General features: G+C 47.9%; 1 protein-coding gene across 1 annotated transcript in view; it reads left to right on the top strand.

The window, feature by feature from the left end:
* The first annotated feature begins 564 nt into the window (after positions 1 to 564).
* mbtps2 (membrane-bound transcription factor peptidase, site 2) overlaps positions 565 to 15,591 on the top strand; it is a 61,259-nt gene continuing 46,232 nt past the window's right edge. The window contains exons 1-3 of the mRNA XM_068040123.1: positions 565 to 646; positions 4,368 to 4,516; positions 14,832 to 14,970. Of these exons, the coding sequence (XP_067896224.1) occupies positions 572 to 646; positions 4,368 to 4,516; positions 14,832 to 14,970 (363 nt within the window). The 5' untranslated portion in view covers positions 565 to 571. The remainder of the gene's footprint in view (positions 647 to 4,367; positions 4,517 to 14,831; positions 14,971 to 15,591) is intronic.

Below are 15,591 nucleotides of genomic sequence, written 5' to 3'. Positions count from 1 at the left end.
TTCCTCCTCCCCCTCTCCCCCACCCTCCTCCTCCTCCTTCCCCCCCTCTCCCCCACCCTCCTCCTCCTCCCCCCCCTCTCCCCCACCCTCCTCCTCCTCCTTCTCCTCCCCCACCCTCCTCCTCCTCCTTCTCCTCCCCCTCTCCCCCACCCTCCTCCTCCTTCTCCTCCCCCTCTCCCCCACCCTCCTCCTCCTTCCTCCCCCTCTCCCCACCCTCCTCCTCCTTCTCCTCCCCCTCTCCCCCACCCTCCTCCTCCTTCTTCTCCTCCCCCTCTCCCCCACCCTCCTCCTCCTCCTTCCCCCTCCTCCTTCCTCTCCCCTCTCTCCTCTCTCCTCTCTCCTCTCCTCTCTCCTCTCTCCTCTCTCCTCTCTCCTCTCTCCTCTCTCCTCGCCCCCGTTCCCCGTTCCCGTCCCGTTCCCCGTTCCCCGTTCCTCCCGTTCCCCGTTCCCCGTTCCCTTCACCTCTCTCCCTTCCCAACCCTCTCCCCTTCCACTCACTCTCACTGTCTCACACACTTTCCTGCTTCCGGTTACCTGTTTCACTGTTTCCGCTTCCGTCATTTCCGGGAAGATGGTGCCTTTGGCCGCATTGTTGTTTCCGGTGGGGATTTGGTGCGCGCTCTCACTGGGCGACTCGGTGCTGAAGGTAAAGCCGAGGGATCAAACTTACGGGATCAGGGATCAGAGACACCCAGGATCAGGGATCAGAGACATCAGAGATCAGAGACACCCAGGATCAGGGATCAGAGACACCCGAGATCAGAGACACCCGGGATCAGGGATCAGAGACACCCAGGATCAGGGATCAGAGACACCCAGGATCAGGGATCAGAGACATCAGAGATCAGAGACACCCAGGATCAGGGATCAGAGACACCCAGGATCAGGGATCAGAGACATCAGGGATCAGAGACACCCGAGATCAGAGACACCCGGGATCAGGGATCAGAGACACCCAGGATCAGGGATCAGAGACACCCAGGATCAGGGATCAGAGACATCAGGGATCAGAGACACCCGGGATCAGGGATCAGAGACATCAGAGATCAGAGACACCCAGGATCAGGGATCAGAGACACCCGAGATCAGAGACACCCGGGATCTGGGATCAGAGACACCCAGGATCAGGGATCAGAGACATCAGGGATCAGAGATCAGAGACACCCAGGATCAGGGATCAGAGACACCCGAGATCAGAGACACCCAGGATCAGGAATCAGAGACTTCAGGGATCAGAGACACCCGAGATCAGAGACTCCCGGGATCAGGGATCAGAGACACCCAGGATCAGGGATCAGAGACATCAGGGATCAGAGATCAGAGACATCAGGGATCAGAGATCAGAGACACCCAGGATCAGGGATCAGAGACACCCGAGATCAGAGACTCCCGGGATCAGGGATCAGAGACACCCAGGATCAGGGATCAGAGACATCAGGGATCAGAGATCAGAGACACCCAGGATCAGGGATCAGAGACACCCGAGATCAGAGACACCCGGGATCAGGGATCAGAGACACCCAGGATCAGGGATCAGAGACACCCAGGATCAGGGATCAGAGACATCAGGGATCAGAGACACCCGGGATCAGGGATCAGAGACATCAGAGATCAGAGACACCCAGGATCAGGGATCAGAGACACCCGAAATCAGAGATACCCGGGATCAGGGATCAGAGACACCCAGGATCAGGGATCAGAGACATCAGGGATCAGAGATTAGAGACACCCAGGATCAGGGATCAGAGACACCCGAGATCAGAGACACCCAGGATCAGGAATCAGAGACTTCAGGGATCAGAGACACCCGAGATCAGAGACTCCCGGGATCAGGGATCAGAGACACCCAGGATCAGGGATCAGAGACATCAGAGATCAGAGACACCCAGGATCAGGGATCAGAGACACCCGAGATCAGAGACTCCCGGGATCAGGGATCAGAGACACCCAGGATCAGGGATCAGAGACATCAGGGATCAGAGATCAGAGACACCCAGGATCAGGGATCAGAGACACCCGAGATCAGAGACTCCCGGGATCAGGGATCAGAGACACCCAGGATCAGGGATCAGAGACATCAGGGATCAGAGATCAGAGACACCCAGGATCAGGGATCAGAGACACCCGGGATCAGGGATCAGAGACACCCAGGATCAGGGATCAGAGACACCCGAGATCAGAGACTCCCGGGATCAGGGATCAGAGACACCCAGGATCAGGGATCAGACATCAGGGATCAGAGATCAGAGACACCCAGGATCAGGGATCAGAGACACCCGAGATCAGAGACTCCCGGGATCAGGGATCAGAGACACCCAGGATCAGGGATCAGAGACATCAGGGATCAGAGATCAGAGACACCCAGGATCAGGGATCAGAGACACCCGAGATCAGACACACCCAGGATCAGGAATCAGAGACTCCCGGGATCAGGGATCAGAGACACCCGGGATCAGGGATCAGAGACATCAGAGATCAGAGACACCCAGGATCAGGGATCAGAGACACCCGAGATCAGAGACACCCAGGATCAGGAATCAGAGACACCCAGGATCAGGGATCAGAGACATCAGGGATCAGAGATCAGAGACACCCAGGATCAGGAATCAGAGACTCCCGGGATCAGGGATCAGAGACACCCAGGATCAGGGATCAGAGACTCCGGGGATCAGGGATCAGAGACACCCAGGATCAGGGATCAGAGACTCCCAGGATAAGTTTTCAGAGACTCCCGGGGTCAGGGATCAGAGACTCCCAGGATCAAGGATCAGAGACATATGGGATCAGAGACACCCAGGATCAGGGGTCAGAGACATCAGGGATCAGAGACTCCCTAGATCAGGGACATAAGGGAGCAGAGACATCAAGGACACCCGGGGATCAGAGAGCAGAGACACCTGGGATCAGAGATCAGGGACATCCAGGGATCAGGGATACCTGGGAATCAGGGATCAGAGACCTCAGGGATCAGTGACTCCCAGGGATCAGGGACACCTGGGAATCAGGGATCAGAGACATCAGGGACACCGGGGATAAGGGTTCAGAGAAACCCAGGGATCAGAGACACTCAGGGATCAGAGAAACCTGGGGATCAGAGACACCTGGGGATCAGGGATCAGAGTCACCTGGGATCAGTATTCAGCCAGCTCGCTGGTCCCTGTATCTGCTTTGTAATGGCAGGAAATCTGCTGCCGGTTGAAGGGGAACTGTAGAAAACACTGATTCCGACAGCACCATTCCCGGGATGTTAAACCCCGGTACCGAGTGCTGCACTTCCATATTCTCAATCATACCCATCTCTCTCTCTCTCTCTCCCTCTCTGGGAGCTCCACTCCTCCTCAGTCCCTCAGTGGTCCCTCACCCTCTCACTCCATCCCCTTTACACTCCAGCCACCCCTCATCATCCTCACCATCCCATCCCCATCCTCCTCACTATCCCTCCTATCCCCCTCGCCACCCCATCCCACTCCTCATATCCTCCTCATTCTCTCATCCCCATCCTCCTCACTCTCACCCCCAATCTCCTCACTCTCACTCGCATCCCCTTCACTCTCTCACCTCCATCCCCCTCACTCTTTCACTCACATCCCCCTCACTCTCACCTCCATTTTCCTCACTCTCACTTGCATCCCCTCAATCTCTCACCCCCAATCTCCTCACTCTCACCCCCATCCTCCTCACTCTCTCACCTCCATCCTCCTCACTCTCACTCGCATCCCCTTCACTCTCTCACTTCCATCCCCCTCACTCTCTCACCTCCATTTTCCTCACTCTCACTTGCATCCTCCTCACTCTCACTCGCATCCCCCTCATTCTCTCACCTCCATCCTCCTCACGCTCTCACCTCCATCCTCCTCACTCATGTCTCCCTCACTCTCTCACCCCCATCCCCCTCACTCTCTCACCTCCATCCTCCTCACTCTCACTCGCATCCCCCTCACTCTCACTCACATCCCCCTCACTCACCTCCATCCTCCTCACTCTTTCACTCACATCCCCCTCACTCTCGCACCTCCATCCTCCTCACTCTCACTCGCATCCCCCTCACTCTCACTCGCATCCCCCTCACTCTCACTCACATCCTCCTCACTCACCTCCATCCTCCTCACTCTCTCACTCATCCCCTTCACGCTCTCACTCGCATCCCCTTCACTGTCTCACCTCAATCCCTCTCACTCTCTCACCCCCATCCCTCTCACTCTCTGACCTCCATCTCCCTTACTCTCTCACCTCAATCCCTCTCTTTCTCTCACCCCCGTCCCTCTCACCCCCTTTTTGATAGATTTGTTAGATTCTAACATGTTAAAACAGGTTATTGGGTGTGTTTGTTGATAGTGACACTGATCCCAGTCTGTATGATTTCACAGTCATCTCCTAGTCTCAAGGCTTGGTACGAGGAATGGCTGGCAAATCATGGGATCAACGTTGCCCCCTTCCTCATCCGGTGGCAGACAACTGTCTTCAATCGGCTCTTTCTGAAGCTGGGACGATGGAAGCCTCGGTTACTGTGCTTCTGGTAAGTTCAGTTTAAATGTGGCTCTTGCAGTTAAAGCTCTTGCCAGGATTGCATCTGAAATGTCAGCTCATCATTAATGTCACCACTTAGTAAATTACAGTGTGCCAGTGTTATCAGCCCAAAGTGCTAAATGTACACTGTAACTGTTGAAAGTTAGTGCGAGATAGGATACAGGCAGCTGTTTCAGGTGAGCTGAAGTTAATGGAAGGTGTTAGGCTGGCCAAGAGAGAATTGGAACAGTTGAGTTTGGAGATGATAATGAGGATTTCAGTAGCAGATGGGGAACCTTGGCTAGATCCCACATGGAGTACTGTGAACAGTTCTGTTCTTTAAATTGTTAAAAAAAAGGCTTTCGTGGCATTGGAGATGGTGCTAAAAAGATGTACAAGGATGATACCAGAACTGAGAGGCTGCCTATTAGGAAAGTTTGAACAAGCTAAGGCCGATGAATGATCTTATAGAGGCATTTAAGATTATGGAAGGGTCTTATATACATATAACTTCTTTTCAGAGAGTGGTTAGACGATAGGAAGTAGTTGAGGTGACTAGCATAGACACATTTAAGGGGTTGCTAAATAAACACATGAGGGAGCTAGGAATATAAGGATATGTTGATGGGGTTAGATGAAGTAGGGTGGGAGGAGGCTTGTTGGGAATATAAATACTGGCATTGACCTGTTTCTGTGCTGCACATTTCATGTAATTCTATGTAAATGGCTGTGGTTGTTGGAGGTCAATCATCTCAGCTCCAGGACATCACTGCAGGAGTTCTTCAGGGTAGTGTCCTAGGCCCAACCACCTTCAGCTGTTTCATCAATGACCTTCCTTCAATCATAAGGTCAGAAGTGGGGATGCTCGCTGATGATTGCACAATGTTCAGCACCATTCGCGACTCCTCAGATACTGAAGCAGTCCGTGTAGAAATGCAGCAAGACCTGGACAATATCCAGGCTTGGGCTGATAAGTGGCAAGTAACATTTGCGCCACACAAGTGCCAGGCAATGACCATCTCCAACAAGAGAGAATATAACTATCTCCCCTTGACATTCAATGGCATTACCATCACTGAATCCCCCACTATCAACATCCTAGGGGCTACCATTGACCTCAAACTGAACTGGAGTAGCCATATAAATACCGTGGCTACAAGAGCAGGTCAGAGGCTAGGAATCCTGCGGCGAGTAACTCACCTCCTGACTCCCCAAAGCCTGTCCACCATCTACAAGGCACAAGTCAGGAGTGTGATGGAATACTCTCCAGTTGCCTGGGTGGGTGCAGCTCCAACAACACTCAAGAAGCTCAACATCATCCAGGACAAAGCAGTCCGCTTGATTGGCACCCCATCCACAAACATTCACTCCCTCCACCACTGACGCACAAGATGCACTGCAGTAACGCACCAAGGCTCCTTGGACAGCACCTGCGAAACCCGCGACCTCTACCAACTAGAAGGACAAGAGCAGCAAATGCATGGGAACACCACCACCTGCAAGTTCCCATCTAAGTCACACACCATCCTGACTTGGAACTATATCGCCGTTCCTTCACTGTCGCTGGGTCAAAATCCTGGAACTCCCTTCCTAACAGCACTGTGGGTGTACCTACCTCACATGGACTGCAGCGGTTCAAGAAGGCAGCTCACCACCACCTTCTCAAGGGAAATTAGGGATGGGCAATAAATGCTGGCCTAGCCAGCGACACCGACATCCCATAAATGAATAAAAAAAGGAAGTAAATGGTCTTTGTCATCAAGAGGATACAGGATTGAAAGCTCAGCTTTGGGTCAAATAGTAATGCTGAGGTTGTGAACAGTCTGGTTCAACCAGAGACAGTAGCCAGGAAGGTGGATAGAATCAGCGATGAGGGAACGCAGTTTATGGAGGAGGCTGAAGACATTGAATCAGTGTTTCACTGGAGGAAATTTGGATCATCCAGGATTGGTGGTCGGACAAGCAATGTGACAACATAGCGGCAGCAGATGGATCGAGAGAGTTGTTAGAAAAGTAGAGTTGGATGTCATTGAATGTGCAGGGCTACAGGGAGAAAGCGGGAAAGTGGCACTAGGTAGATTGCTCCTTTGGACATGTGTTTCATGAGTGTGGAAGCTGACTGCATGTCAGCAGATGTTATCAAGGGGTAGCATGTAGATGAGGAAGAGAAGGTGCCAAAGGTGTGATTGTTATGGGTCTCCCAAGATCCACGACTTCTACCACCTAGAAGGACAAGGGCAGCAGATACGTGGGAGCACCACCATCTACAAATTCCCTTCCAAGTCACACATCATTTTGATCTGGTAGTATATCATCATTCCTTCAGTGTTATTTGAAAACCTGGAACTCCCAGAATCACAGAATTGTTACAGCACAGAGGAGGCCATTCGGTCCGTCGTGTTAAACTCCAGAAAGCTTGTCCTGGAAGATAGTGCTGGAGCCTATCTTTACTCAGTTTCACATTTATTGTGCAGAGTAAAAAGATTACAAACATGTAGCTCCTCACTCAAACCCTCCACCAGTCTCAGTAAGTGTCTGCTTATAAATGCTCAACAAAGACTCCAATTAACACCCTTCACCTGCATATAATCAGAGCATTGATACACAATTAACAGATTAACTTGTCGTGTCTCCCCAACTCTTTAAAAGAGCAGTTTACCTCTTGCCGCTCCCCCGCCTTCTCCCCATACCCCTGCGCGTTCTTCCTTTTCAGATTACAATCCAATTCACTTTCGAATGCTTCAATTAAACCTGCCTCCACCACACTTTCAGGCAGTGCATTCCAAATCCTAACCACTTGCTACGTGAAAAAGTTTTTCCTCATGTCACTATTGCTTCTTTTGCCAATTGCCTTAAATCTATGCCCTCTTGTTCTCGATCCCTCCAACAATGGGAATAGTTTCTCTCTATCTACTCTGTCCAGATCCCTCATGATTTTGAATACGTCCATCAAATCTCCTCTAAAATTACCCATTTATGCCTACTCTCTGTTTCCAGTCAGCTAACCAATCTTCTATCCATGCCAATATGTTACCCCCTACATCATGAGCTTTTATTTTCTGCAATAACCTTTGATGTGACACCTTATCAAATGCCTTTTGGAAATCTAAGTACAATACATCCACCAGTTCCCCTTTATCCACAGCACGTGACTCCCTCAAAGAACTCCAATAAATTGATTAAACATGATTTCCCTTTCACAAAACCGTGTTGACTCTGCCTGATCACCTCAAATTTTTCTAAATGCCCTGCTGTACCATCTTTAATAATAGCTTCTAACATTTTCCCTAAGACAGATGCTTAGTAACTGCTTAGTAACTGCTTTCTGTCTCCATTTTTGAATAAAGGAGTTACATTCGCTATTTTCCCATCTAACGGAACTTCCCCAAATCTAGGAAATTTTGGAAAATTAAAACTAATGCATCAACTATCTCACTAGCCACTTCTTTTAAAACATTTGCAGTCATGGGGTCAGCATCCACAGAATGAAATCCAGTGCTACTACTGTAGTAACATTCTCGATCCATCCATTGCCTCTGTGTTGTCAGATTGCTCAACCAGTAACAGTGGGAGAAGCAGAATCAATCACTGTTTTTACAAGAGAAATGGACAAATATTTGAACCATTTGGAGGGTCTGGAGATGAGTGGGACTAGGTACAGAGTTGTTCTGGAGAGCCAGCACAGGTATGATGGGCTGAATGGCCTCCTATGCTGTAACATTTTGTGATTCTGTTTAATGAGTTTCAACACTGGGAGCTGAGCAATGGAGGAGTCATTGTATTGTATTTGTTCACTGTCTTTCAATATAACAATGGTAAAAAGAAATACGGACATAAAAGGCTGGTCTCTGTAAAATCTCAACTGGTTCACTCATGTTCTTTAGGAATGGAAACATGCTGTACATACCTACATGTGATTCCAGTCTCACACCATTGTAGCCTAGCAAGCCATTCAGTTGTATCCAACTGCTTCAGTTCAAGAAGAAGGCCTGCTAGCACCTTTTCAGGGCAACTAAGGTTAGGCAATAAATTGTGACCTTGCCAGTCAAGCCCACGTCCCAATAATGAATGAAAAAAATATATCTTCTGCTGTCTGAATGTGCTGCCAATTTCTTGATAGGCCTAGATTTCTGCTGTGGAAATATGTGCTGGTCAATGTGGTGTAAAGGTGATCCCTCTGCCACTTCTGCGTCCTGTGGTGACCTCCAAATTTGCCATCATCTTTCTGCCTTGCAAACAATTCTGCACGTCTCCTGGATCTTCATTCCAATGGGAATTCCTTCATCAGTGCGTACTCTGATACTCTTCCCCGTTCACTACGAGGATATATGAATCCTAGTTAATGCGGCGTAACCAGGCATATGCAACGTTGCCTGCTGCTCCGGAACCGAGGCCATCACTTCTATTTCCACTTTATTATTTTCCTCCCTTTTTTTACTTCTTTTCTCTCGTCCTCTCCTAGACTCTTCTCTCCTGTTGTTATGCCTCCTTTCATTTCTCCACTCTCAGGTACTCTATGTTCCAATTCCCTACCCCAACCCTTCAGTATTCCTTGATCTTCCTGCTCTCATGCCACCATCCCAGGCTTGTTTCCCTCTCATATAAGCCTACTGTGGCTCTCTTGGCATCCTCCAATTAGGAGTAGCAACCCCAATTGCCCCATCCTACTCTCATCGAGTTTCCCACCCAGCATGCTGACTAGGGGCTAATCTTGCCAATCTCCTTTCTATCCAACTCACCCCTCCCAGCATTGACCCTGTGGACTCTGCCAGTGGTTCAACCATCATCTGCCCTCTCCGCATCTCCCTCCAGAATGTCCGTTCACTTGTGAACAATGCCCTTGCCATCCATGAACTCATTGTGGTTGATTGTATCGACATCGTGGCATTGACGGAAACCTGGCTGAGGGGAAATGACACCTTCTCCCTAACTGAAGCCTCCCTGCTTCTTTATACTTTTCACCACTTGGCTCATCCATACCATCACGGTGGCTGTTACAACTAAATCTCGCCTTGTTCTGTCCCCTCACTCCTCTGGCACTTTATCCTTCTTTGAGTTCCATCCCTCTCATCTCTCATTTAAAATCCTGGATCTTCACCCACTGCGCAAGTACCATGCCAATTTTCTCAACACGCTATCTTCACTGCTTTCCTCCCTTAGCCTCTGCACTGAACAACTTCTCGTCTCGGTGATTTCAATCTCCATCTCAACTCATCATGCTCTCTGTCCTCTGAGTTCACTGCCTTCCTGTCCTCCCTTAATCTCCCCCTCCATGTAAACTCCCCAAACCATATTCATGGCCACCTCCTTGACCTTGCCATCTCCTGTGGCCTAGCCACTCCCATAGTATCAACCACAGATAAGGCCATATCTGATCATTTCCTTGTATCACTCTCTGCCACATCCCCCTTCCTCCTTCCAACCCTATCTCCTGTATCTGCCCCTGAAAAAAACTCTCCTCTGATTCACTTACAACTGGACTTCCAAAATCCAAACTGTCTAGCCTTTGGACTTCTGTTTGCAACAACATTTCTGCAGCTACCTATTTGCACAACTATACCCTCACCTCCACCTTCGATGCCCTAGTCCCCACTAAAACCATTACAGTGTCTCACCCTGGCCGTTCCCCTGGTAGGCCCTCATCTCCGCTCCCAAGAGACGCAGACTTGAACGGATATGGCAGACAACTGGTTTAGCCATCCACCGCCAGATCTTGGTGCAGTACATAAAGCACTGTAGGTTTCCTCTTTCGTCTGTGAAAATTACTTACTATTTAAGGATCATCCTGGATTACAAAGGTAAGCCCTGGCTTCTTTTCTGTATTGCGGACTGTCTTCTTAAATCCCTCTCCTCATTTCCTCCATCCTCATCTCGCAAAAGTTCGAGGAGCTCATGGATTTCTTTGTCATCAAGCTTGAGACTATCCGATCAGCTACCTCTGCCCATTTCTTTCCTTTGCACTAGCCCTCCAGGCTAAACTTCCTCTAAGGCTTCCCTCTACAGTAGCCTTAAACTCATATCTTTCTCTAGTTTCTTTCCTATCTCCCGTCATTCCATCTTCAAGCACATTTTGTCCATGAGATCCACCTCCTGCTCTCTCGATCCTATTCCCACTAAACTAGTGACCACCCAACTTCCTGGCTTCCATGTTAGCCAATATTGTTAACAGTTCTCTCTCCTCAGGTGTTGTCACTCTCTTCTTCAAATCTGCCATCGTCTCTCCCCTCACCAAAAAATACCCTTGACCCCTCCATCTTTGCAAACTACTGCCCATCTCCAACCTCCCTTTCCGATTCAAAGTCCTTAAACCTGTTGTTGCCTCCCATATCTGTGCCCATCATTCCCAGAACTCCATGTTTGAATCCCTGCAATCAGGTTTCTGCCCCTACCACAGTGCCAAAAAGATTCTTATCAAAGTCACAATGACATCCTACGTTACTGTGACCTATCTGCAGCCTTTGGCACAGTTGACCACAGCATCCCCCTCCATCGCTACTCCGCTGTTATTCAGCTGGGTGGGACTGCACTCACCTGATTCCATTCCTACCTATCCAGTCGTAGCCAGAAAATCACCTGCAATGGCTTCTCTTCCCACTCCCATACAATGTCCTCCAAGGACCTATCATTGGCCCCCTCCGATTTCTCGTCTACATGTTGCCCCTTGGCGATATCATCTGAAAACACAATGGCAATTTCCACATGGACACTGACGACACCCAGCTTTACCACACCACCACATCTGTCAACCCCTCCACTGTCCCTAAATTATCAGACTGTTTGTTTGACTTCCAGTAATGGATGAGCGGAAATTTAACCCAACTAAATATTGGGAAGAATGAAGCCATTGTCTTCTGTCCTTGCCAAAAACTCTGTTCCCTGGCCACTGACTCCATCCCTCTCCCTGGCAACTGTCTGAGGCTGTATGAGACCATTCTCAACCTTGGTGTCATATTTGACCCCAAGATAAGCTTCCAACCACATATCCACACCATCACGAAGACTGACTATTTCCACCTGTGTAACAGCGCCCAACTTGGCCACTGCCTCAGTTTTTACGCTGCTGAAACCCTCATTCATGCTTTTATTATCTCAAGACTTGACCATTCCAGTGCACCTCTGTCTGATCTCCCATGTTCTAGGTTCCATAAACTTGAGGCCATCTAAAACTCTACTGTCCCTGTCCTAATCCCATTCCCCTATCACCCCTGTGCTCACTGACCTACGCTGGCTCCCGGTTAAGCAACGCCTTGATTTTAAAATTCTCATCCTTGTTTTCAAATCCCTGCATGGCCTCGCCCCTCCCTATCTCTAACTTGCTCCAGCGCCACAACCATCCGAGATAAGGGAACAGTAGAGCAAACAAATCCAGAGCTCCCTGGATGACAAAAGAGGTAGAATTTAAGATAAAGAAGCAAAAGTATGCTTATGACAGATGCCAGGTAGAAAATACTGTTGAGAACCAGGCTGAATATAGAAGGTCCAGAAAGGAAGTGAAAAAGAAAATAAGAGAAGCAAAGAGAGAGCATGAAAAGAGACTGGCAGCTAACATTAAAGGAAATCCCAAAGTTTTCTATAGGCATATAAATAGTAAAAGGGTGGTAAAAGGAGGAGTGGGGCCAATTAGAGACCAGAAATGGGATTTACACATGGAGACAGAGGACATAGCTGAGGTATTAAATGAATACTTTGCATCTGTCTTTACTGAGGAAGAATGTTGAAAAGAGGAGGCAAGTCAGACACTAGAGAGGTTGTCTGAACTTTAAAGTGGATAAGGCACCAGGGCTGGATGAGATGCATCCAAGGATACTGAGGGAAGTGAGGTTGGAAATCGCAGAGGCATTGGCCATAATTTTTCAGTCTTCCTTAGACTCAGGGTGGTACCAGAGGACTGGAGAATTGCAAAGATTACACCCTTGTTCAAAAAAGGGTGTAAAGATAAGCCCAGCAACTACTGGCCAGTCAGATTAACTTCATAGGTGGGAAAACTTCCAGAATAAATAATTTGGGACAAAATCAATAGTCACATGGACAAATGCAAGTTAATTAAGGGAAGCCAGCATGGATGTCTTAAGGGAAAATCAGGTTTAACTAACTTGCTGGAGTACTTTGAGGAGGTAACAGAGAGGGTTAATGAAGGCAATGTGGTTGATGCAGTGGACATGGACTTTCAAAAGACATTTGATACAGTGCCACACAACAGACTTGTGAGCAAAACTTATAGCTCATGAAATAAAAGGGACGGTAGCAACATGGATACGAAATTGGCTGAGTGACAGGAAACAAAGAGTAGTGGTTAATGGATATTTTTCGGGCTGGAGGAAGGTTTCTGGTGGAGTTCCCCAGGGATCAGTGTTGGGCCTCTTGCTTTTCCTGATATATATTAATGACCTAGACCTTGGTGTACAGGGCACAATTTCAAAGTTTGCAGATGATACGAAACTTGGAAGCATTGTGAACTGTGAGGAGGATAGTGTAGAACTTCAAAAGGACATAGACAGGTTGGTGGAATGGACAGACAGGTGGCAGATGAAGTTCAATGTACAGAAATGTGAAGTGATTCATTTTGGTGGGAAGAACATGGAGAGAAAATATACAATGAAGGGTATAATTCTAAAGGGGGAGCAGGAGCAGAGGGACCTGGGTGTATATGTGCATAAGTCATTGAAGGTGGCAGGACAGGTTGAGAGAGTGGTTAATAAAGCATACAGTATCCTGGGCTTTATTAATAGAGGCATAGAGTAAAAGACCTAGGAAGTTATGTTGCACTTGTATAAGACACTAGTTTGGCCTCAGCTGGAGTATTGTATCCAGTTCTGGGGGCTGCACTTTAGGAAAGACGTGACGGCATTGGAGAGAGTACAGAAAAGATTCATAAGAATGGTTCCAGGGATGAGGACTTTCAATTATGAAGATTGATTTCAGAAGTTAGGACTGTTTTCCTTGGAGAAGATAATGCTGAGAGGTGATTTGATAGAGGTATTCAAAATCATGAGGGGTCTGGATAGAGTAGATAGAGAGAAACTGTTCCCACTCATGAAAGGAGCGAGAATGAGAGGTATTTGGTAAGAGAAGCAAAAGTGACATGAGGAAAAACTTTTTCATGCAGTGAGCGGTTAACGTCAGGAATGCGCTGCCTGAGAACGTGGTGGAGGCAGGTTCAACTGAAGCATTCAAAAAGGGATTTCGACAGTTATATGAAAAGGAAGAATGTGCAGGGTTATGGGAAGAAGGTGGGGGAATGGAACTGAGGGAATTTCGGAGAGCCACTGCAGACATGATGGGTCGAATGACCTCCTTCTGCACTGTAACAATTCTATGATATCTGTGCTCCTCTAATTCTGGCCTCTTGAGCATTCCTGATTTTAATCGCTGCACCATTGGTGGCTATGCCTTCAGCTGCCTAGGCCCCGATCTCTGGAATTCCCTCCTAAAACTCTCTGCTTCTTTATCTTGCTTTCCTCCTTTAAGACACTCCTTAAAACCTACCTCTTTGACCAAGCTTTTGGTCACTTGACCTAATATCTGCTTAAGTGTCTGGGTGTTATATTTTGTTTTATAATGCCGATGTGAAGCACCTTGGGACGTGTAATGACATTAAAGGTGCTGTGTGAATACAAATTGTTCTTGTTGATGATGTACTTTAAAGTGTTGGCCATAACTCAGTGGACAGCCTCTGAGTCAGAAGGGTCTGGGTTTAAGTCCCACTCCAGAGAATTGAACATATAATTCAGGCTGGCAGTTTGGTGCAGTAACGAGGGAGTGCTGCACTGCCAGTGGTGCCGACTTTTGGATAAGATATTAAACCGAGGCCTTGTCTGCCCTTTCAGGTGGATGTAAAAGATTCCATGGTAGAAGTTTTAAAATTAGAGGAGCTCCCCCAATATTTATCCCTGAACAAACATCACTAAAACACATGATCTAATCATTTATCTCATTGCTGTTTGTGGGCGCTTGCTATGTGCAAATTGGCAGCTGTGTTTCATTACAACATTGACTACAATTCAAAAGTGCTTCATTAGCTGTAAAGCGTTTTTGGATGTCCTGAAGTTGTTGAAAGGCGCTATCTAAATGAAAGTCGTTTTTTTTACCCAATGATCCTGTTAGCTGAGTTGCTCTTGCAGAGAACCAGCACAGACTTGAAGGGCCGAATAGCTTCCTTCTGTGCTGCTCCTATTTCTTGTGTTCTGCAACCATTCTATAATTCTGCCTCAGCACCCTTCACAGACAGCGGTATGTTCTGAGTGAAGTATTCGTGTCACTTCAGTTATTTCTAGTAAATAATTGTCACAGGTGCTGGATCACTAAGTGTTTTGTTGATCTTGTAGGTTCAGTCTGGGAATGGTCTTTGGCGTGGTCTCCATGTTTGGTTCTATAATGCTTCTGGCCAAAACATTCTCGCAGACTTTGGCACTGATGACAGCAGAGAGCCCTACACCTGAGAACGAACGCATTCTACAAGTTGTGGTAAGTGGCTTGAGTCCAGAACTGAAGACAGACTTGAGAAGTTTGGAGTTTTTTTTTCTATTGCAGCTGAGAAAGGGGAAACCGGAAGACTGTGAAGGGGTTGCGATAGGGTCAATAGTGACGCATTGTTTGCACTGGTCAACGAGAGGCTGCAAATTTAGGTTGAAAAGAAAAGGAATTAGTGGGGAAGTTAGAAAACACAGGTTGTTTACTTGATAAGCTTTATGGCATTAAAGCACAGAATCGTACCTCAGCAGTAGAATAATACATTGCATCTGATATGGTAGAACCTGTGAATGTGTGCAGTACCACAGGATCTGAGAACTATCATGTTCCGTCTGATTTTCAAAACTATCCTTGTGATTTGCCAGTTCTTGCATCTGAATGTGTAGATTACTTGTTCTTCCACTTCTCATCACGTGTGCATCGCCTTCATTTAAGAATGAGGCGTTTTCCACCCCACCCCAGTATTCTGCTGCCTCTCCCCTTCTGATGGGATCATGAGGCCTTCGGGGCTCTGGGATCACGAGACCATCAACTGTTCACTGTATTTATTAACAACTTAGATGATGGGATAGAAAGCCACATATCCAAATTTGCCTATGACACAAAGCTAGGTGG

Source organism: Heterodontus francisci, chromosome 10, assembly GCF_036365525.1.
Source record: "Heterodontus francisci isolate sHetFra1 chromosome 10, sHetFra1.hap1, whole genome shotgun sequence".
NCBI lineage: Eukaryota > Metazoa > Chordata > Chondrichthyes > Heterodontiformes > Heterodontidae > Heterodontus > Heterodontus francisci.
The sequence above is the reverse complement of the archived record's forward strand: the minus strand, read 5'-3'. Positions and strand labels throughout refer to the sequence as shown.